The sequence below is a fragment of the Zosterops lateralis genome (assembly GCF_965231275.1).
Source record: "Zosterops lateralis genome assembly, chromosome: 13".
Classification (NCBI taxonomy): Eukaryota; Metazoa; Chordata; class Aves; order Passeriformes; family Zosteropidae; genus Zosterops; species Zosterops lateralis.
In genome coordinates, this window is record NC_139773.1 from 7,853,963 (window position 1) to 7,877,059 (window position 23,097).

The window sequence follows — 23,097 nt, forward strand, 5'->3', positions numbered from 1 at the left end:
CACAATTTTCTTGTGTTCTTCTTTCACAGATAACTTCATATATTCACAGTGCAGTAATTTGATCCCTTATAACCCTTCTTTTTCACTAACTTACAAAGCATCTTAACCAAGTACACCAGAAAGCTTTAACCACATGCAGAAACCTGATGCCAGGTATCACTTGCAGTGGCAATCAGTCTTGGTGAACTCACTAGTGTAATTAACAATTTCTTCTAATTACCTTCCAGAGCATATTTCATGTCCTGGGCAAACAGAGTCCACATGATTTCAGCACTGATTTTTCCCATGTTCAGCTCTTGAGGGAACCTGCAATCAATCACATTACATCAGTTCACCTGCTGCTAGGAATGATGCTTACAGCTGCACAACAAAAAGGCAAACAGTTCCACAAAATAATTTCTGTATTATTCACTTACAGTATTTTATGTTTTGTAATAATTATATAAACCATCCCACCTTCAAATAAAAACTTCCCTTATATGACATTTTAAATCAAGAAACATTCATCTATTTTGCAGCTGATCCTTCAACTTTAGATAAATCAGATGGCTTATGAAGAACATGAAACAGTTGGCTCAGATGTTTAGCAGCCACAGGTTTTCCTTTATTCCCCTGTGACACTGGAAAAGAGTGAAGCTGTCTGTGTAGCTATATTGGTTTATATTTACATTGTAGAATCCAATTCACTGCAGACTTCCACCTTGAAGTATGGATAAAATAATAAAGAATATAACAAGTAGTGAAATGGAGATTTTGATTCAAAATTTTAGTTTTGGACTCATGCTTCATGTCATCTTTGAGAAACAGTCCTTTTCAGATACTTTCTGCTGTTATCAATTCAGTATTTTTGCACAAATTTTTCATAGCTCCCAGCTGCTTCTTATTCAATGCAAAAGAAAGGCTGTAATCTTTGAGTTACCATTTTCACTGCTAGCAACTAGCAAAAGCTGTGTTTTATGTCACATTTTTTGTCTTAGAAAAAGGGCTGTCTTTAATGCAGGTGTGGAACTGACATTAATGGAGCCACTCAGGACACAGAAGCAGAGCCAGGCAGGTCAGGCAGATGAAGAGCAGAAAGTAGAACACAGAATCTCCCAGTGGGGTAAAGCAGTTGTTTATAGCACAGGGGTGCAGTGAGAGCCACACAAATACACCCAAAGTTCACCAGGAATACATAAAATAAGGGAATATATTAATGAGGATACAAACAGAGATGTGTGGCTTATTGTGTTGAGGTTATTACACTTTATACACTAGCAGAGAATTGGGTCCAAAGTGTTCTGACCTTTTAGTAAAGCACTTATCAAATTCAGAAAATATTCTGTAATAGTTTCTGTAAAAATGTAAGAATTTATAAAGGTCTTGTTGACGTAGAAAGAATGAGAATTACATACAACTTAAAAGTGGTAGCAGTATGCTCTAAGTAATCTATTAATTTTAGAGACCTATTTGACCCTGATCATATCTGCAAAGAAAAAGTACTTTAAACAGCTCATTAGCTCTGCCACTTTAATAGGAACCAGTTGCTGGCTCAGTTCACTGAGCCATCTTTATGCTAATGACTGGTCAATTAAAGAACTTGGTATTAATTCTGTTAATACAAAATTAATTTCTGTTCAAAAGCTGAAATATATTTCAGCTGTCTTAATTTCTTTACCTCCAGTCCACTTTGAGTTCTCTCTTAGCATCATACTTAAACTTTGACAGTGTTGCTCTGAGGAAGTATTTAACAGCTGATTTAATATTGACACTGTCTTTTGAGCATATTGCAAGGCTGGCCATAAGGCAAGGCTGGGTCTAAAAAAAGTGCACTTGTTTGATTAGTGATAAATAGATTTGTCTACGCATATTAACTTGTGGAAGCACATGCACAGACAAACTGCAATTATCAATGTTGTTTAAATTAGTTCAACACGTCCCACCTGGCTTCAGTTAGGTGAAGTCTAAAATTGATTACACTTTTTATACTTGTAACAGACTGGTGGGCATTGCACAGCTGTCAGTCATGGGCATGAGGGAGCTACCAGAGGTATCCTTGCAATTTACTATAAGTGAGAAGCTGATAGCTAATGCACAACAGAAGCACACAACACATTCCTCATGCTAAAGATAAATGGTTACAGAAGCAGCTGTCTAATTAAAGGGAAAGGATCATCAAAGGCCAAATACGAAAGCATATAACTATGGGATTTTGCATTATTTTTAGGTGAGAAAACTTTTTCAAACTACTTCAGATTTTCATCTCTAAGGTGCAAAATATCAGAGAAATTTCCCATGCAAATCTCTACACGTTACATTTTCTAATCTTCGCAAAAGCCATGTATTGTCACATTTCTCAGTTAAGCAAATGGACAACCAGCAGAGTGCTCTGTCACTCATTTAGCTTGCACTTGCTACAGTTTTTTCTGGCCCACAGGCCATAATTTTCCTCTTTTCTATGTCATTCTTGGAACTATAGAAAATCTCAGTTTATCCAGACAAATTATGTTGCCCATACATGACCATGTCCATGTATTTCCAAAAATACTAAATTGCATATACAAGACAGCTACTTATGTCTTCTCTCTATTGATTTTAATTAAGCAAAAATTCAGTGAAAACAGTTCTTATTGGCTAATTCTAATGAAGGGCTATATATAAAACCACAGATCAATGGAAGGAAATTGAATTCATATTACAACAAAATGAAAAGAATCAGTGTATAAGCAAACATATATAACCCCCAAAGCAACCCAGACAGTACTGCATGTCTAGTTCAACCCTAAAGTCGAAAAATACTATCATGACAATTAAAAATGCTTTTTCTTAACTTTTGCTGCCAAATCTCCAGTCTGCTACATTTTAAGAACATCAAAGTCTCTGAACCTCAGATGTACTTTCTCAGAATAGCTCATTTTCCATACTTGGTGGCTTCATTCTCATCCAGGTGCTAAATCTCATCAGTCCTAGGGGATGAATATGTTCAGTTTTGTGCTGTGCATGCAGCAAGAGGATAGATCACACCACCTCTGGAGTTCTGGCCATGGCCACTGCTTCACTAACCCTTGAGACAAAATTTCTACTGGATTTTGAAAAATACATATTCTATTTAAACTGTGAGCAAAAAGCTCATTTATTCTTACATTTTGTGCCCTATCCTCATCTATCCAAAGCTTTATTTTTAACACTCCTTTCCCTAAAGAAAAAATAATGGGCAAGACAGTGTCTATAGTCTATATAACTAATCTGGTCTGTCAGTGTTATATTGTTACACGAGAAGCTGCAGTGGGTAGGGTGAAAGAATGAGAACAGCTTTGTTACACAGGATAATGTTCATAAGTTCAATGAAAGAAGTGATATTCCTATGTTTCCACAGAGTAAAGTATAATTGATAATGGGGAATATCACTGATCAAGACACAAAACCTATCAGACAGACTTTCCATCATGAAAGAAACATTCTATATAGGCTGACACAGTCCAATTCATGATACAGTGTACTCTAATTTTTTCACTTCCATAATTTTATTTCCCACTGACCTATGTTTCATAACTCACTGACAGGTAGGTTACAATTATGCTGTTTCTACAATATATGTTACTACCCCCAACTTTTCAGAGTTATTAAACATCTTAGCTCCTGAAGCATGGCATGAGGAAATCTGTTCCTGCAGATTTCATGTGTTAGTCCATTCCATACTGTATGGAACACAATGCGATCACAGAGAAAACAGATCTTAACATTGCAATGATCTAAGGATCAGTAAAGAACAAATTTAAAAGTCCCACTAGAGCTGTCTTGTTTCTTAAATTTATACTACAGTGACAACTTGACTGTTCTGAGTACATGTGCAAAAAAAAAAATAAAAAATGCAGAGGCCTGAAGTTTAGATCTTGCTTTCAAAATACAGAAGCATACTTGATTTGAAGATTTTGTTCTTGATTTGATGTTCCTTTTATTAGAATAGATACTTTACTTGACAGCAATTTCTCCTGTCTCCCAGCACATACAATGCATATTAAAATTTCCAGAAAGCCCTGGATTCGCCTGTGAATCAAGTTTCAAACACATTTTACATTGTTTAACTACTAGAACGAGGATTTTACAACTTAAATACCAGACCATGTTTTTCCCTCAAACTTGTCAAGTTTCTCATGTCCTGTAAGAACTGCAGGTTGCCCCCACACTCCCACTGAGTGGCCTGGCATGGTCTGTCAGTGGCTGCAATGCTTGCTGAGGCCATCATGTCATGTTTCATCTGGGTTCACAATCTGATACAGTTCAAACTACTCCATCACAGCATAATTTTTCCCTCTAAGGCAGATATAAAAATAGGGTTTCCAAAACTGGTTGAGGAGTAGAATTCTGAGCAATATTATACAATTGTGAAAACTTTAATCAGAATGCTCTCCTGGGGATCTTTGGTTACTTCATTTCTAAAATAGGATTCAAATGGATGCAGGCCTGAATACTTCACTGAGACAGTGCATGGCCATATATTTCTAACAGGGAGTCATATTTTTGCAGTATTCTTGTGTATTCAGCTTATATTTCCCATTCTTCCATTTTAACCCATTTTCTTTTCTGGGGTAAGCAGGGGGAAGAGGCTGTCTCATTTTTTCTCAATGGTTTTTACATGTTGATTTTGCGTTAGGATAAGCTTTTCTTTTAAAAAAATGTATCCAAAGCAACTCTGAACCATTCTCAGTTTTTTTCCACCCACAGCCTCTTCAGCTTTTACTTCTGATGTCTCCTACTTCTAAAAGACATGTTATTCCCCGTGTTCACTCTTTCACTTACAAAACAACAGCAAAAAACAGAGAGAAGTCAAAGGCACAAGCTCTCTGCCTTAATCTGTCCCAATTCCGTCCACTCCTGATTCTCCTTACACATCTTACACAATCATTCATCTGTACTTTAGGGAACCTACTAATCCCCTTAGAAGAATTCTGTTCTTTATGCCTTTACTTTCTCCCTCACAGTTGTATAAAAAACCAGCTAGGACAATTTTTAGGATAATTAACATGCAATTACACTTGTCCAATTTCAATGAAGAGATTGAAATGAATCACATATATGAATTTGTCTCAATTAGATATTTTACAATGACTGTATTATTTATACACACTGTCAGACAAAAGGTTGAGCTTTCATTAATGGAGAAACTTGACACTATGTCATAAAAATGGAGTAAACAGGAAAAGTGTTTTCTTTCCTCTATAGGGTAAGAACTTATTCTTTAATAAGGTCAGTGCAACAGATGATTGAACAAAGAAATGCTTATTTATCCAGGACTGAAGCAATACTTTATTTATTTCAAGTAAAGGAAGGAGTCAGAAGTCAATGAAATATTTTTCAGCTTCTGGTTATAACCAGGAGGTTTGTCACTTTTACTGTAGGGCCATAAATAGAATGGTACCTTTTATCAACAGACAAGCACATCTCAATGTACACAAGTGCCTTCTAGTATCTACCCTATTTTGGCTGAAAAAAATACAGATTGTTTCTGCTCCCCTTCAGAGCATTCAATTAAATGAAATTGCAGAAAGCTCTATTAATTGTTTAGTCATAATACAGACATAGGTTTCAATGTTAACTTTTGCATAAGTCATCACAGCCAGACTACGCCCAGATTTTCTGCAATCTCTCTGTAAAATGGCTCCAAAGAGCTAAAACATTTCCCCAGGGCCTCATCACGTCACATTTCAATTAGTGCGAGGCCTGTTTCTCCAGCTGTAATATGTGAAACATGTTCCTTTGCACTCTTTCTATATATTTCATGTTCAAACTCCAGCACAGCCTCCTTTTTCTCTGTTTATCGATTGTTTCTCTCCTTTCTACTCATGTATCAACCTTAAGTTATTTGACTTGTCTTGGTTATTGATTGTACCTCCCTCATCTGCTAAATCATCAATTCTGAGAAGTCAACTTCCATCTCCAGGATACCGCTCTCCACTTTATACATTTTCAAATCAGTCTGGCCAGACAATTGTAAATTCAAAGATGGTTTTTTTGTGAAGTTCATTTGTTTTTACAATTACATGCCTAAAAATCATACCTAAAAGAGTTTCAGCATGATTTGAGCACCATGTGTGCCACAATACTCTCATACCATTAACACCATTGCACTGAAAATTCCCTCCACTGACATTTCCCTTCTACCCATTTGTTTCTCTAGTGAAAATTTTGCTACTTTAAATTTGGAGATGCCTCATATACCACCTGTCTTTAATGTTCCTAAACCTGTCTTTAATGTTCCTAAAAAGATTGCCATTATCAGAGCACTAAGTTTTTATCAAACTATGTCAATGCTACATTCTGTATAAAAATCTCTACCTAGATTCTATTTAAAATACAACTTCTGAATCAGCTGAATTTCTTATGCTTATTTTAATAAATCCATGATTCTTAATTTTTCTGGGGAAAGTGATTACTTACTGGTTCAAGATTGGTGTATATGCTGTTTTATCTTCATCTATAATGGTGACCATCAGAGTAATCAGCTGTGCCCAGAAATCCAAATTCTTTGTTGTTGGTCCCTGCTCTTCTTTAGGAACTTCTTGTTTCTTACTCTGTCAAAATAAGATTGAATATATTTTTATTAGAGAAAAATATTAGAAATTTTGGACCAAGACTAGCTAACCAACAGAGAAGAATGTATGAAAAACTGTACTTGGCTGTGCACAAATATAAAGAACTATAGTGCAAAGATTGTCATGTCAGCAAAGGAGATCAATAGAGACTTGGTTTTTACTGCACACTCACATTGTAATTAGATACATTATTAAATTCTTTGCTGTGCTGAGACTCAGCACAGGTAGAATTGCCTGTTGAGGCAGAACTTTTATACCCAACACAATAAAGACTGAAAAAATCAATGCCGAGGAGTGCTAAATGTTTTGTTTTGAATTATAAGCTGAAGGTATTTGGCCTAATAGCTGCTTATGACATATGGTCTAAATGAAGAAGCAGTTGAGTTTCACTTTATTTTATTGAGAATTTTACATTCTTTAATTTCACTAAAATGTGCATTTACAGATAGACTTTGTCTCTACAGGTTTTATTTATGAACTCTTAGCCCGCAATTTCCAGGCTAAAGTATTTCACATTTCTTTGCTTGGCAGAAGGATTGGATTCCTCATCAATATCCAATAAATAGCTTCATTCTAGGGACCAAAATATGAAAAGAAATATTTTTAATTCTGTATGGACACATACACAAATAACTTCTGATACAAAGAGCTATGTCTGCACATGCTAGATCTACACATGCTCTTCTACCCTGCTGTGTGAGATTGAAAGAGGTCTCAGCTAGTAAATCAGAAAATAAACATGTCTGTGATCCTGCAAGTTTAAACATATATTCCCTGTATTTCTCATTCCAACTATGGAATAAGAAATATAAAATCTCTATAGTCCAACTATGACCACTTCAATGGGCCTGCTATCTTTTTGAATATGCCTAACACTATATTAGTGTCAAAATGAATTAATTAAAAGTTATTTTAACCTCAATTAACTTTTATCTGAGAATAGCATTTAGAATGGCAGAAAGGCAATTTCAACAACATCTATTCAAAACTGTTTTTGTGGCCACTGTGGAATATTTTAGACAAGTATCATTAATCACACTACTACATGCTCAGTTGAACCACAAGGTACCACCTCAGTGTCTAAGGCAAAAGAAATAAAGCTCAGAAGCAGGTCAAAGGATGGTGGGTCTGCCGTCACCAGCAATTAACAACTGTGCATACGAATGAGAGAGCTTTTCAAAACAGAAATGGACATTAGAGCATTAATGTCACTCACAAGGGCTTTCCCTGGAACACATTATATTTTTAATAAAAAGGTCTTGTCTCTATATCAAAGATATATGTTGAATAAACCATTTTTTTTCTCAGAAGTTTGTTAAATTAAACCAACTGAAAGGCAGCTGTAGAAGACAAAGCCACCTCATATGTAGTTCAGCATCTTATCCAAGAAATGTATTTCACAGCAAGTGACATGTAGCTGAGACAGCTTTTCATGGCTATGAATGTGAATCACAGAATGCAATATTCTGTTCTTTAACACAGATAGCAAAAAGTAACTAATTTACAAAGTAATAGTTGCACAAGGAGGTCCTTTCTACAAAAATTTTCTGGAAAAGAAATCTCTTTAAAATCTGTATGACCTTTTCAAAAGTCCCAGAGAAGGTATTTTTGAAATAGTCTCACATTACAGAGGTAATTTTATGCCCTGAAAATAAAGTGCATACTCTGCCCATCCCTACTTGTTATTTCTATTCTTTATCCTAAAATCTACCTAGTGTGTTAGAAATTCTCAGAATCATTCAAGCTCTTTTAACCTTATTTATATACATAATAGTCAGTACTATTATTTGCTTTATGTACAACAGATGTCTTTGTAGAAGCCTTACAGAATCCTGGAATACTCCGAGTTGGAAGGGGCCCACAAGGACCAGAGTCCAGCTCCTGGATTCCTGCACAGGGCAATGCCCAAAACCACACTGTGTGTTTGACAGCATTGCCCAAATGCTTCCTGAGCTCTGGCAGGCTTGGTGCAGTGCTGTTATAGTGGTGGAAATTTGATTTCAATCTAGGGTTTTTTTACTCTCATTATACCCATTTGAAAGAAACTGTCAGTGTAAAAGCATGAACTAAATAGCTGATATACCTAATTATACCTAATTATTACCACACTGGCACAAATACAGTGAGAAGATATAGGAGACCCTAAATACCACTTATTATTGTAGAAGATGGTAACAATGAGAACTACTTAAAAATACAATTGAAAAGGTCAAGAGGAACAAAAATTCTTGATATAGCAAGATCAAAAAATGATTAACTGAATTGATGCTATTAGTGGTTCTTAATTTTAAAATAAATGATTTTCTGAAGTTTCCTGTCTTCTGTTTCTGTTTGACACAGCACTGCACAAGCTCAAATCACAGGCTGCTCTTCCAGTAACCAATAGACCTTTTCAAATACCGATATGAATGAAAGTTTGCCAATTAGGAGAATCACTTTATTTTCCATGAGCTTTTTCACATAGGAAAGGCTATTTAAAATATTTTGACCTCCTGTAAGATCACTGTGGATGGTAATGCTGCCCACATGCACAGAACCATCAAATGCCAGAAGATGTCCAACACTTAAAAGCTCACTAAGTGGCCAAAGGCACAACAATGATTTCCTAAGGGGCTTCTGCTGGTAGATCAAACAAGCAATAAGAGCAGACAATATCTCACGAAGACAGGTTTTTATACTCTCATATTAATTGACTTGGGCACTTCTTGTCTTTAGTATCACCCTAGAGTGGTAGCAACCACCTTATAAGAAAAGTGTTTTTAAAGAGAAGTTGTATTATTTCACTTAAGATTCACAAATACAGTAAGTACTGGAGATTCTCTGCGGTTTTTTTTAATGCAACATCTGAAAGAGGTAGTAACTCTGTCTTTTGCCACATAAGACATCAAAATCAGAAAGAGGAGGTGTGTAAGAGCAATTTTTCATAGGATATGAATCTAAATATATTATTTACACTGAATCGTGTTTTTCTTTTTTACTGTGAAATATTCTAGTGACCTGAATTCATATGCAAGCAATAGATCATGCAGCACAGAGCCTCCAAAATCATTATTGGTGTTTTGATACTCTCTTAAAGAAAAAAAATAAAATGCAGAGGGAGTTTTCTGAGTTTAATGTAAAAAAAAAAAAAGGCTAAACTGTTGACAAGCAAACATTTTGTACTCTAGAAAAGTGGCTGAGAATGGAGAAAGCAATCTCTGACACAGTGTGAAGCAAGATTAAAACCTACATCTATATTACCCTGAGACAAATCTGTAAAGCCTGGTCTGAGAGACAGAAGGCTTTCAACTTCTTCCATCACTGATTTTACCAGATTATAGGATGAATGTCTGGTTTAATTTTCTTTGTTTTTATTTTGTTGTGTTTTGTGCAATCAATATCCATTAGTATCTGTGTGACTTTGATAAACTGAATCCTCTGATATCGGAAAGTTATATATTGCTGTCTGCTGCAAGCCCCAGGCTAGGTTTCAGAATACAGTATTTTCTATATAAATAATGATAGAGTGGAAACTCAATGGAAACCAACACAGTAGCCTTAATCAGCACAAGGCTACAGAGGGTAATTTTATAGACAAGTCTTAGATCATGAAATATTAATCTTAACAATTCTTTCATAGTTAAAACTGCGTATTTATTACTTATATTACATATAATATTACTTAATATAGAATGACCAGCAACTATACAATATGCACTATATATAAAATACACACATATGCAGACATTCCCATAGTACACCTGCCTATTTTTAGAATTTTATGTGATTTTTATGATATCTTTAATATCTAAAAGAATTAAAATTTGGCTTTACAGAATTTATTCAAGAGAGCCTAAAGCCAGAAACCACTTGCAGACATGCATTCAAAACCTGTGAGGGATTTCCCTGTGCAGTGCTGTTGCACAGTAACTAACTCCTAAACCATTAACTTATTTAAAATTGAAATCCTATTCGAAGAATCATCACAGAACCACAGAATGGTTTGAGTTGGAAGTGATATCAAAGATCATCTTTTTGCATCCTCCTGCTGTGGGCAGGGAAAACTTCCACTAGACCCCAGAGTCCCATTCAAATTGGCCTCAAACACTTCCAGGGATGGGCACCCACACCTTCTCCAGGCAACTTTATGTATTCTCCAGTACCAACTGAAGTGGAACAGAATTCTTTTGGATTAATTCTCATCAAGAATTGTCAGCCTTTGTCTTCAAGGACTGGCATGTGAATAGAGCTGGTTTAAGCAGTCTATCTGTTCAGAGCAGTGTAACATGCACAGCTCCTCTGCAGAGGCCAGCCAAGTGATACTGTGGTTTTGGTCTGACCCACTCACCCAGAAGTGTTCTGCTTCTGCAGGGAATATATGGAGAAAACCCAAAGTGAGTCCTCACTTATTGCAAGCTCTTTGACTTTCTAACCAGTGTTCCCAGACAAGCTGCTAAGAAGAAATTGTATCTATAAGATTTTGTCTTCCTCTGACAGAGAATTCTCATAATGAAGCTGGAAATACCATAGCACAAAATCCTTTTGTTCTGAGGTAATGTTCCAAATGTTTTTCTATTACTGTGGTTAACATGCTGCCCATCAAACACAATGCTGCAACACAAGGAAAGATCTCTAAGGAGCCTCTGCATGCCAAATTTGAACAAGTCAGAACCTTTTCAGTCCATCTAAAGCAATATGGAAATATAACAAAGGGTACAAAAAGTATTACTTGACAATGAAATCTGCACGCCTGAAAAATAGGACTCTCCGTAGTAAACAGCTTTTGCTACTGCACTTTATTTCCCACTTCATACTTCTGAATATGTTTGAAAACCACAGACCACAGTCATGCTTCAGCTTTTGCAGTATAAGAGATTAATAATCTATTTTTTTGTCATTTATACTAAAGAGAAAAAAGTACACATTTAAAAACAGCTGTTGGGCTTGGATGCCCAAATCCCAAATGGAAAAGTGACCAGGGACTCACAGCTGAGTAAAGCAAAACTGAGCCAGCTCTCAAAGCATTGACCCATCCACTTGCTCATCTACAACTTGAATTCCCAGAGCTGGGATGCTTTTAGTACATCATCAACCCAAGCCAAGGTGCTGTGCCCCTGCAAGAGATAAATGGCAAGGGCGGAGTGCTGTGCTGCTGCAGCTGTACCACACCTGGCTCCTGAACAAGTCAATTGTTTTTTGCTACCTCCCTGTCTGCCCCAAGCTGTGCTGTGACAACATGCAGAGCTGAGCAGACTGAAGTTAATACCTTACATTCTACCCTAACATCGGGTAGAATATCAGGTCTATCCTGATGAGCTGGTGTCAAATACAAAGTACTCCAGTGTTTTATTCCAGTATATTGGTGCCATCAGTCATGAAATTATTTGTACTGATCAAGAGCTCGTCAGATAACGTGAAGGGTATGGTCTGCACTTCATTGGTGTCACTCAGTGGAGAGGACTGCAAAAAGAATTATTGAAGAGACTTCAGTCACTGTGAGCACCAGCCAAGATTTCAAAATTTGTTTTCTCAAGAAAACAGAAAGAGTGACATATCTGTAAATTGAGTCAGAAAACTATCAAAGTGCTTCCTAAACTAATTCTCTAGGACATTTTTTTTAACATAGGGGAGCTAAGCACTTCACTCAGATAACTGTTAATTAAAAAGAGAAAATATTGCATGTGCTGCATAAGGAACTAGATAGTTCTTCACCAGAGGGCTTTGCCTCCAATAATGAGGATGGTAATATGCATGTCAGTAAGACTGTCAGGCTATCATGTTTTACTGTCTGTAGTAGTCATTGGTTTTTGCCATCAGCTGTTCTTTGTATTCTGGTGGGGAACTGTAGTATGACATTTTTTCATACTGTTAGCATTTGCAGTGCTTCACCCCAGGAAGTATCCTCAGGGGTGCTATTTTGCTGCAAGACATTAGCTTTTTAACGGTGATTGTCTGCCTGACACAAAGGTAGAGAGTAATAAAAAGAGAAATTGGAGACTGCTGAGCATATTTTGTGATTAACTTGTTGCATTTATCATGGCAAACATCCAAATACTCCAGTTCGAGTGCCCTCAATTGTAACAGTCATTGCTGTATTTTCACCCCAAACTTAAAAAATCCCACACAATCAGACCTGAAGCATATTTTCTAGAAATATTATGGCATGCATCTCTGAGAATTTTAGGCTGCAGCCAAGAGCAACTGCAGAAGGTGGTTACCCTGAGTTACACACAGATACAGACCCTGAGCATGCAGGAGTCTCAGCAGGACAACAGCTGCCAGTCCTTCCCCTGAGTGAGAGCAGGTGCTGACCTACATAAGAATCATTTCTTGTTGCTTTGGGGCTCATCGATTTCAGTTCTCAGTACACACAGCTCAAAGCTCAGCTGTGCAGCTAAAACATGAACCTCCTGTGCTGAACCACGCTAGGATGAACTCCCTCCCTCTGAGGGGAGGAGACCTAACCTGATGGGGAGGAGAGCAGAGATAAGGGAATGGTTACTGAGGAAGACTTAAGGGTGGAATCTGGTCTAATCTAAGGGGCTTGGACACAAAGCTAATGAAATGTTAATTACAATATTGGTTACTGCTTCATTGTAACAGTGGTACCACAAGCCAGTCACCCAGATTCACTGGAAAGCCTCCAGAGCTAGAGGTTCAAACAAGTTGCATACTTAAGTGTTCCTAAAACCAAATGCACATTTGGATATATTGATTGGAAACCATAAGAGGATCATGCTGAAAAACGTCTCCTTGTACAACTCAAGAGCTGATGTAGAATTTAGGCAGTCTTTTGAATTAATTTTACTCACCTCTCAATTAACACTAGACCAGTTATACTTCTCAGAATTGTCATTGCCACCTTCTGTGAAACAAAGTTTGACTGTCTGGCATTAAAATTATATATGACCGTTGCTTGAATTTTTTGTTTGATTGCTGATGTGATTTGTTGTTAGAAATGAATTATTTTGAATGCAATCCATTTATTTTAAATTTTGCTTCTTACACACCTTCATTGAAGTTTCTTGCACTGATTGGTGATTGTACCTGCACAGACAATTAATTGTCTGCTTAAAGTTTCCTCATAAAACTGCCCCTGCTGGAAATCTTGTGAAAGAGAACACAAGAGGTGCAGAAATACAGTGAAATGCAGTTAACTCCATTTTCCAACTGAGTGAATACTTGCAAATTTTTTTTTATTTATTTCAGGACTTCTTATTTCTCCCCCATTAAGTAGAGTTGTATGAGAGAAAAATATAATAACCATATTGCCTATTCTGCCTCAAGTATAATTTGGAGAGAATCCTTACTTAAGCAAGTTTTACATTGTCTACCAAGCAGAAAAGCTGTAATATCCCTGCACTTTAAAACCATATTTTAAAATAGACAGGTGAAATGACTATATGGAATCACATTAAAAAGTTGTGAATTTTTTGAATGCAGATAAGCTTTTGCAGTTGTCACAATGCTTTGCAGAGGTAAGACTTCATCACTTTTAGCTGTTTACTGAGGACTAGAATCTACTGATAAACTGCAGACTTATGTAATACCCAGTCTAGCAGCACTTCATATTATATTTACCAGACAAGATCAAATTGCTGCAGAGTAAATGTTAGCGAGAAAACAGAACATTTTGTGACGTAAATAGATGCAATGCCCGAAGCTGCTCCTTCCACTAATTTATGCTCCTACTCTGCTTACAATATAATCTGTTGTAGGATAAAAACACATCAGCACTAAGTGTGGAGTGCTTATTGATGCTGGTGAGAAATTCTTACATTCAAGGCTACAGTTAAGTTTTCTCACATAACAGGAATCCAACATGAGAAAAAAAATTTCTCGTTTCAGAAATGTTGAATAGATAGCAAGTATCACCTCTCCTAAAATACAAGAGTTCATATTCTGGATTTAAGTAAACTATGCTTTCAAATAAATTTCATTTGAAGTCTTATAGCATTAGGATGAGTATTATTATTTATTATATACACATACAAAAAAGTGCATTTGCCAAATAACTTAGTTAGTCATGTTCAAGGCTGGAAGAGTCACAGAACTACCATTTTTTCAGTGTACCCTCCAGAAAGCAAATACAGATTACCTCCTGTTACAAGGAGGTAATATGATAAAGATATGATGCTCCTTTAAGATATTAAATAATTCTAACATTACTTATAGAATGACATATTGCATGACATTTGGAACACAACAAATGCTGTAATTATTTTGCATTGACAGTTCAACCTGACAGATTATTATTAAGAAATGTTTCAGAATTATCCTCTGCTTTCTTAAAGCAGTTACTAAAGCTGGGATCCAAGTATGCATCATAGGTGCTAAAATATAAGGCTGAAAAGACTATATCATTTTCAGCAAATTAATCTCTTTTTCAAGCTACAGAAGTGAAATGTTAGGGTTTAAATAACTATTCTCCTGTTACAGACCTTAAATGAACAGTAATCAATCAAATGTCATCTTCCCCCAAACCACTGCACAATTTCACAGTCATGTCCAACTTGATAAATACATTATGAATTAATGTGTCCATTTTGAGACTCATGTTAAACATTTTAAAGATCATAGCTGTGTATGAGTGTATTTATGGTATATTGCTCCTCCATGCATAAATAAAATGAAGATCTCAGTGCTTTGAGATGAAGGAGCACCAGAAGGCGTTCTGTTCACTAAAGGCAAACTAACAATAATGAATGAGCAATGGCACAAAAGAAGTTCATTTTGACCTTACCTGATCCACTAATTGGGAGTAGAGATCATAGCAATTATCAAAAATGTATTTATAAGTTGAATCCAGGCAGGCTCTTACACAGTCTTTCACCACAGTACTAGCTCGAGGGGGACTCTGCAATTCCAGGACCTAATTAAGTATTTCATAAATAGGAGAATGTCAGAATTAGATTGAACACAAAAAATCCAAATGTTGAATGTAGTTCTGTACTACAGGCTGAAAAGAGTTCAAATAAAGCAATGACAAAAATAATTAAAATTGTATTGAATTAAGGTGGATTTAGTTCAAAGATACATTAAAACACATTCAAGTAGATTTTATCACTAAGTTTTATTTGAATTAAAATATTTATATGATGAAAGAGGTATGTTTGCCCAAGAGTTTGCATCTTTACATCTTAGGGTTTACATTTTGTAAGTTTTTTTATTATTTAGGAAATAATTAAACCACATAATGATGTGCTTTCCTTTGAATAAGAATATCAGCCAAATAGCAGTTATTTATGTAAAGCAAAGGGTTAATCTTTTTACTCCATTTCAGGATACATTAATTCAAACTTTAACTTAATGGATTATTGTAATTCTCTTTATGTAGTTGCCTAATGCAATGGAATCACATGGTATTATGACAAAGGTTGCTTTGTGTTTCTCTTAATTCAGTAATATCAGTGTTTACCATTCCATTACAAAAATATTTCCATTGCTCATTTAGATATCAACCTTTGAAGAGAATAAGGTTATAACTGAGGTGAATAGTTATCAGATCTATTTTGGTGTTTGACTTGTGTTTTTATTATATCAGTAGAAAACCACTACTCTGTATGACTCCTAAGGAGTTCAACTAAGTATGCTTTATGTGACTTGACTTTAAACTAATTAAAAAGGTAAATTTTTTGTTTCCTTCAGGAAATTTATTTGTGCAAGTAAAGGACAATACCTTCATCCGAAAAAAAGTAATGCTGGTTAGCAGGTCCACAGTTGATTTCAGATCTTGGAGTCTTTCAGAATTGCTGGCAGGAAAATTATCCTGGAAGCAGGGAAAGAAAGAATCGTGAAAATTTTGATTTACAGATAAAATCCTTGAACAACTAGTCAGAAACTCTCTAAGAAAACATAAGGTGCTGCTTGGAAGGATTAGAGATGTTCATGTTACCCGAGTTCTGCCTGTGAGGTAGTTCAAGATGAGTATCACTTGGACATGAATAGATACACCTTTGATAATGCTCCTGCACTTGTAATATCAATAATTTAAAATATTGTGATATTCCCAAAACACGAATGGAGTAAAGAAGTCTGGAAACTGTTGCTAAGGATAATAATTAATGGGTTTTACATAGCATATACATCACTTGTAGGCATAAATGCAGTAGTAAGCTTAATGTAGAAATAATATACTAAATTTTTGCTACAGTCTCTGGGTTAACAGACTGATGTAAAGTAGTGTTATTTAAATAACTTCCTACTAATGAATCATCAGCCTTATGCTACGATACTATCTGGATGGCATTCTTCAAAACTAAAAGAACTTAGGATGAACATATCTCCTTCCTGAAGGATATGGTCCTAAAAACTAAGTATGCACAACTTCCACTCCCTTTAATGCCTTGGGGTTCTTTTAAACATTCCATTTCTCCTCCAGTTTTACAGAGCAGGCCAGAAGTCTTTGATGGGGAGGGCTGCCCATTCCTAGAAGCTGAAAGGAGAGCCACAGGTGACGAAGCCCTAACTTAAATATTGTCCAAAAGTTTCATGATCCAGTGGACTGGAGAAGGAGAGGGAGTTCAGAACCACTGGCAGGTACCCAGTGCAGGCCTTCCTGAGAGGCTGCCTTTGGAGCACACCTCAGTGGAAGGAGATTGCAGGAGGCAGAAGTGAAACTTTCCACCACATAGAAAAACAGGGAGAAAAGACTTTTTCAACATTACTACAATATTAGCATGCAAGTTGTAGCAAACATGACAGTCTCAGAAAAAATGTGACTTCACTTTGCACTACCTGAGTCAGTGAAGGTAATTCCCAGATGAATAAAATTAATCAGCTGAAGACTAGTTATAGACCAATTTAATCAAAGTTGTTGCATACTATTCTTTCTTTAATATGTGCTTATTCCTTGACTTATTCTTAGCTTTAGGGAAGAAATTATTAAGCCTTTTCTTTTTGTCAAATTGGAAAAATATTGGTTCTATATATTGGTTCTAAATTCTATACAATTTTGTTCCAAATGATTTGGGGTCTCATGTTGGCTCTAGATAGAACACATCGTATTACATATACATACCCTGTATTTAGATAAATCGATCCTCAGAGAATTGTGCAATTGATCCAGCAGCTTTATGAACTTCTCTCTCTGTAAAAAGAAAACGAGAATATGTTGCACTAGAATTTGCAGGTTCCTGTAATTGCTGGGGTTTTAGAATGCTTCTTTCCACTCTTAACTTATTTGAAAATCCATTTGTTTTCCATTATTTCATATACAATGGATGGTTTGAAACACTGTTTCAAGGCCAGGTGATGCATCCTCTTTCACTTTATTTTCCCTTTCTATCTATATTGTATATCTGGAATGATTAAATACTGTGCAGCTGTCCAATACCTTAGTGAGGTCACAAAGATTTTGTGATGCAATATTTTCCTGTCTTATATTTGTCCTGAAATTGATTAAACTCTTGAAGAAAACACCTCCCTTTTCCTATAATAAAAAATGATGTTCATTTACAACAAAATTTGGTGCAAAAGTATGACTGAAGATTATACTTCTGAAACAGTAGCTTTAGTAGGAATAAATAGTACTAATACAATGCAATTATTTTTTTTCCTTTTGAATATGAAGATTAACTTGTTATCTTGATAGATGAAGGAGCACTGAAAATATTTTGCTGTGTGATTTCCAGCTGAGTCGTGCCATTTTCAAGTAATACTAATGAGAGTTTCTAATTACCATGTTAGAACATATTCCATAGTCTACTGCACAAAACTGAAATCTCAGCCTATGTGAAAGCAGCAGATTTCTGGAAGAAGCAGCAGCTAATAGCTCTCAGGCTTCACTGATTGTATCTGCACCATCCCCCAAATGTGATGATCAGTAATTTGAAAATAGAGTCTTTGTGCACTGTCTCTCATCAGTGGAGTTCTAACCTGCACCAAACCCCACTAATTTGGCACGGCTCCCTTCAGGGATCAATCAAAAGAGAACTTTTTTGTCATGTTATAAATCTGTACTGAAATATTCAGTCAGCCAAATCATTCCCAGCTGTAGCCTGAGGACTTGAATTTGAGATGCTCTTTCTGATGAATGATGTGCAGCTATTCACTAACAAATGCCTTTTGACCCAGGAGAGAAGAATAATCTAATATTTTGCCTATAAGTCAATTGTTTGAAAAAAGAGCTCCAAATCTCTATTAGTGATGTCTACTACTCTTTTCCTATCCATCTGTTGAACTATGAATTGGATTGGAATTGCGTCAAAGGCAAACGAGCATTAACATCAGAGAAAGGACTTAGTCTCTGCCCAGTCTGAGGACAAAAGTAGTTCTGGTGATTTGAAAAATGGAAAAAAAGGATAAAAACCCCAGCAAAACCATCTTGAATTTCAAAAGTTGCATCAAAGTGAAAGGTCTAATAAAGCTTGAACATTGAAAGACAAGACTTGTTTCAACAAAGATATTAAGTCATTCTTGGTTTACTCCTCCAAATACAGAATTTCATAATTTTGTCTTGAAAATCTAAAATTCATAATTCCTCTATTATTCTAATGTAGGAGAAGAGTACTAGTGCCTTTAACACTACATCAAATAAAACTTGAAATTTTGAATTTTAATTATTATTAATATTTTATTTCATGTCAATAAATGGTATTTTATGAAAACTGTTACATCAAATATACCTTTGATATCAGCCCTACAAATAAAAGCCCTACTTCAAAAAAAAAAAAAAAAAAAAAAAAATTTTCAGCACAAGTGTTTATACTTGCTCTCTATCATATGTAATACTGGAGCTATGAAGGCAATTTCTCTGAATTATTGCTCTGCCTTCCTGCTCTCAATTTCCTGTGAGAGTAGGTGAAGAAATCAGAATAAAAAATGAATGTATCTTTATTTATTATCATGTTCAAAGACTAAGAAGTCCACACTGCAAGATACTTATTACAGAAGAAAATTTACCAATAACAAAAAAGTTTTACCACATCCTGAAATGCTACTATTCCTGCTAAAATTTCTGATACCTAAATCCAGGACCTGGAAAATGCACCAGCAAAAATAAGAGAGAGTATAAACACTTGTGCTGAAAAATTAGTTTATTCTTTCCTCTTTTTAAGGTCTGTAACAGGAAAATAGTTATTTAAAACCTAACATTTCACTTCTATAGCTTAAAAAAAAAAATCAATTTGCTGAAAATGATATAGTCTTTCCAGCCTTATATTTTAGCACCTATGAGCAGCATTTATGGCTATATCCATTAGGTTCACATGAGTTCACTGATGACACAGCCCAAGAAAGGAATTGCATCCAATACTTAGTCTATGCAGTTAGCAGTTTGCAAGGCCCACTGCAATAAAGCAAAAACCTGTTTGTTGGAGATTTTAGTACTGTGAATGTGTGCCAGAGATTTCAACCCTCTATGCCCCACAAGGAGCTGAGCAGCATCCTCTCTGGCTTTTGTAACAATTGATTTTAAAGACTCAGTGTAAAAATTTCAAAAGCTAACAACCCTCACTCTCTAAAATGAGCAATTAAAAGAAATAATTCAGTGTAGAAGTTAATATGGAATATACTCAGGGGAAAAAAAAATACCAGAACTTTATTAAAAAAGAAAATCTAGTAAATCTACTTACCCCAAAGTTAGTAGCAGCGAAGCGATCTGAGGCAGATACATTAGTTGCTGCTGTTGTATGAGCATAGAAAGCATTTATATTGGCCAACAATGTACTCATAACTGCTGGAACACCAGGGCACATGTATTTAGAAGAGAGACACGAAAAGTGCCTGCAATTCAAACAAACCAACAGTTACTAAAGATGAAAGGGAATCTACTTCTTCTCTCATTATAATTTCTTTTTAACCCCAATGATGTAACTTTCTGGTTACCTCCTGGAAAAATGTACAGATGTATATGAAGAAAAACCAGACATGTTTGGTATAATTGCCACTTGTTGCACACTGATATTTTCAAACTGGTCACATTAGATTCATATTCAATTCTTACTCTGTTAATCCTAAACACAAAAAACATGACTTAACTATTTTAATTGCTATTAAGCAAAACATTCATTATTAAAGAAAATCTAAAAAGCAAATTCTAACTCATCATCGTGGAAAGTCACAGAGATCTATAGTAAAATATTTAATCGTGCCAACAAAAAGACTCAAACCAGCTTTTGTGTGGCTTTTATTTTATGTTACTTTCTTAATGAAAGGTGCTTCAAGCAGCTTCTGGGTTCACCTTGATTTGAATTAGACCATAATTGAAACTGTTCCACTTTAATCCAGGCCAGTAAAATTTAGGTGATCAGTCTGTTAAACCCAAAGCAGACAAAACCAGAGATGCAATGAGCAGCACTGTTTACTTGTTTAATGAAACAGGAGATACGTGCTGGTAGCATACAAAGAGCTTATAACACAGAACATGAGAGGTACAAATGGTGAACATCATCACTGCAAACATAAATTCCTAATTTCAAGATTTATAATTAAGCAGGACCGGGAGGGATAAAGACTAAATGTACACAAACAAGAAAGAGAATGAGGGGGATTAGAAAAAGATGGTGATAAAAATGGGTATACAGTCAACAGAAGAGGATTAAAAAACTCCAATCAGTCTCTGTGTGACTGAAAGTCCTGAATCGGCCACATGCTCCTCTTAGCTGGAGTCTCTGGCTCCTCTCTCCTCTTCCTCCTCAGGAGCATAAGGCAGAGCAGTGTGCTGGGCCTGAACCACCTGGGCACTAATGCCCTTCCAAGAAAAAAAATTAACACAAGGTACAACTGAACTCTCCTGCTGAACTTAGGCCAAATAACCTTAACTGTTGTCACTGCCCATATCATCTTTCAAGGCATCATTCAAGATTGTTTTCCTGTAGGGGCAATCATTAGGTGCTATTATCTGCTTTTTACATAACTGAGAGAAACTGTTCAAAACTACACAGAAACCAACCACATGGGCCAGGACTAGAACTCAGCATTTCCAGCTATGTGCTCACGGAATAGCGTTACCAAACCTTTAATTCATTGCCAGTATTTTCAAGAAGTGTTTTTGAAGACTGAAATGTGAATTCAACAAAAGAACAACACAGTTCTCTACCCCTCAGAAAAATCTTTCATTATATGTCACATGTTTTCTGTCAAATAGAAGAATAATACTTTCCTTTGTAATAAAATACAATAGTGATGTCAGGTGGTTCTCACCAATAAAGGTAACCTTTAAAGCTAATAGAAATATCTCCTTATCTACGAGCAAGTTTGGGAAATATATGCAGGGATGATCAGAACCAGTTTTCAAAATTTGAAAAAATAATTAATACTTTTACTGATGACCTTTAATTTTCAAAAGTCTTTTAGTGGACTTAAAGGTCCTTAGCGCATGAATAATATCAGTCTGGAGATAAAGCACTAATAACCCCACTGGCCTTAGAGTAACACCTGTGACATATGCTCTGCTGAGGTAGAAAGCAGGCAAAAGGAGCAGTCAACATTGAGATTGTCTCAATTGCCTTCAGGGAACATGACAGACAAACATGGAAATATTGTTTGGGTCAACTTTTTAAGGTGACTTCTGCAGGATCCTCTAACCATTTCACAATGAGCTACCCATGACCTGTACTGAATTCTTGTCCTGAAGAATTGGTACAGACCCAAACTGTCAATTTTTCCCAAGGAAAATTTAAAACAATTGGTATAATTTATGTCCTTATTGTATCACTGCATTGTTTACCTGTAATATGCTTAGTAGAAATTATGATAAAGCATCTGTTACAGATCTTTTTTTCTCTCCATCATTTAATTAAAATCTCTAATGTTCACAGAACCCATTAAGTACACAATATGGGTTATGATTCCAAGTGCTGATAACTCAGGTTATCAGCTACCTGGATTCCTTCTGCTTGCTAAAATGAATTAATCAAAGCAAACCCCTACCCTTGTTTTCGCAGGTCTTTGAATACAGCAGTCAACAGCATGAGTTATTAACAATTTCTAGTGGCCACATGATGTCACAGCAACCACTGCTAAATCTCACACATGTTAGAGCAGGGTTGCACTGCTTAAGCTACAGTGGTGTCTGAAATCAGGCCTGCTTGCTCCAGCTTTCTTACTATGCAATTTCCTGACCAACAGACAGTGCCTGGGATTCTTCCAATATTTCTGCTAGCATGAATTAGCGAAGAAAGAAGTCTAATTGATGTGCTGCACTCATCAGTAAGCAAATGCTATCAATAAAAAATTAGTTTAATGGGCGATTTGTGTGCTTTTTGTAATGCTGCCACATTAATTGAAAACTAGCAGGAGAACAAGATGACATAGTTAGTGTCCATTAACCTGCTGGAATGAGAGCTATGTTGCTGATTGAGAATCATTAGGTTCTACCTGTGGTGACTCTTGCCAGTAAGAAATAAAGATCTTAATAGAGCTTTTATTGCACTTGACTCTATTACACAGTAAATTCAGTTGCTGATATTATGTGTAATTTCAGTGTCTAGTCAAACACTGTTTCAATACATGCTCAGATTTTTGCCTTCTAAAGAGAAATAAATTACGTTGAAAGATGAATGACAGGAAAAAAGTTACTTTTTCTTCACTGCAGAATGAATAA

The 23,097-nt window shown here is 35.8% G+C and overlaps 1 protein-coding gene across 9 annotated transcripts in view; it reads right to left on the reverse strand.

The window, feature by feature from the left end:
• UNC13C (unc-13 homolog C) overlaps positions 1-23,097 on the reverse strand; it is a 179,196-nt gene that overhangs the window by 49,541 nt on the left and 106,558 nt on the right. For all 9 annotated transcript variants that reach the window (XM_083870705.1, XM_083870706.1, XM_083870702.1 and 6 more), the window contains 6 exons: positions 20,126-20,276; positions 17,572-17,640; positions 16,231-16,320; positions 15,295-15,423; positions 6,418-6,551; positions 221-306 (listed from right to left, as the gene is read on the reverse strand). In XM_083870705.1, the coding sequence (XP_083726831.1) occupies positions 221-306; positions 6,418-6,551; positions 15,295-15,423; positions 16,231-16,320; positions 17,572-17,640; positions 20,126-20,276 (659 nt within the window). The remainder of the gene's footprint in view (positions 1-220; positions 307-6,417; positions 6,552-15,294; positions 15,424-16,230; positions 16,321-17,571; positions 17,641-20,125; positions 20,277-23,097) is intronic.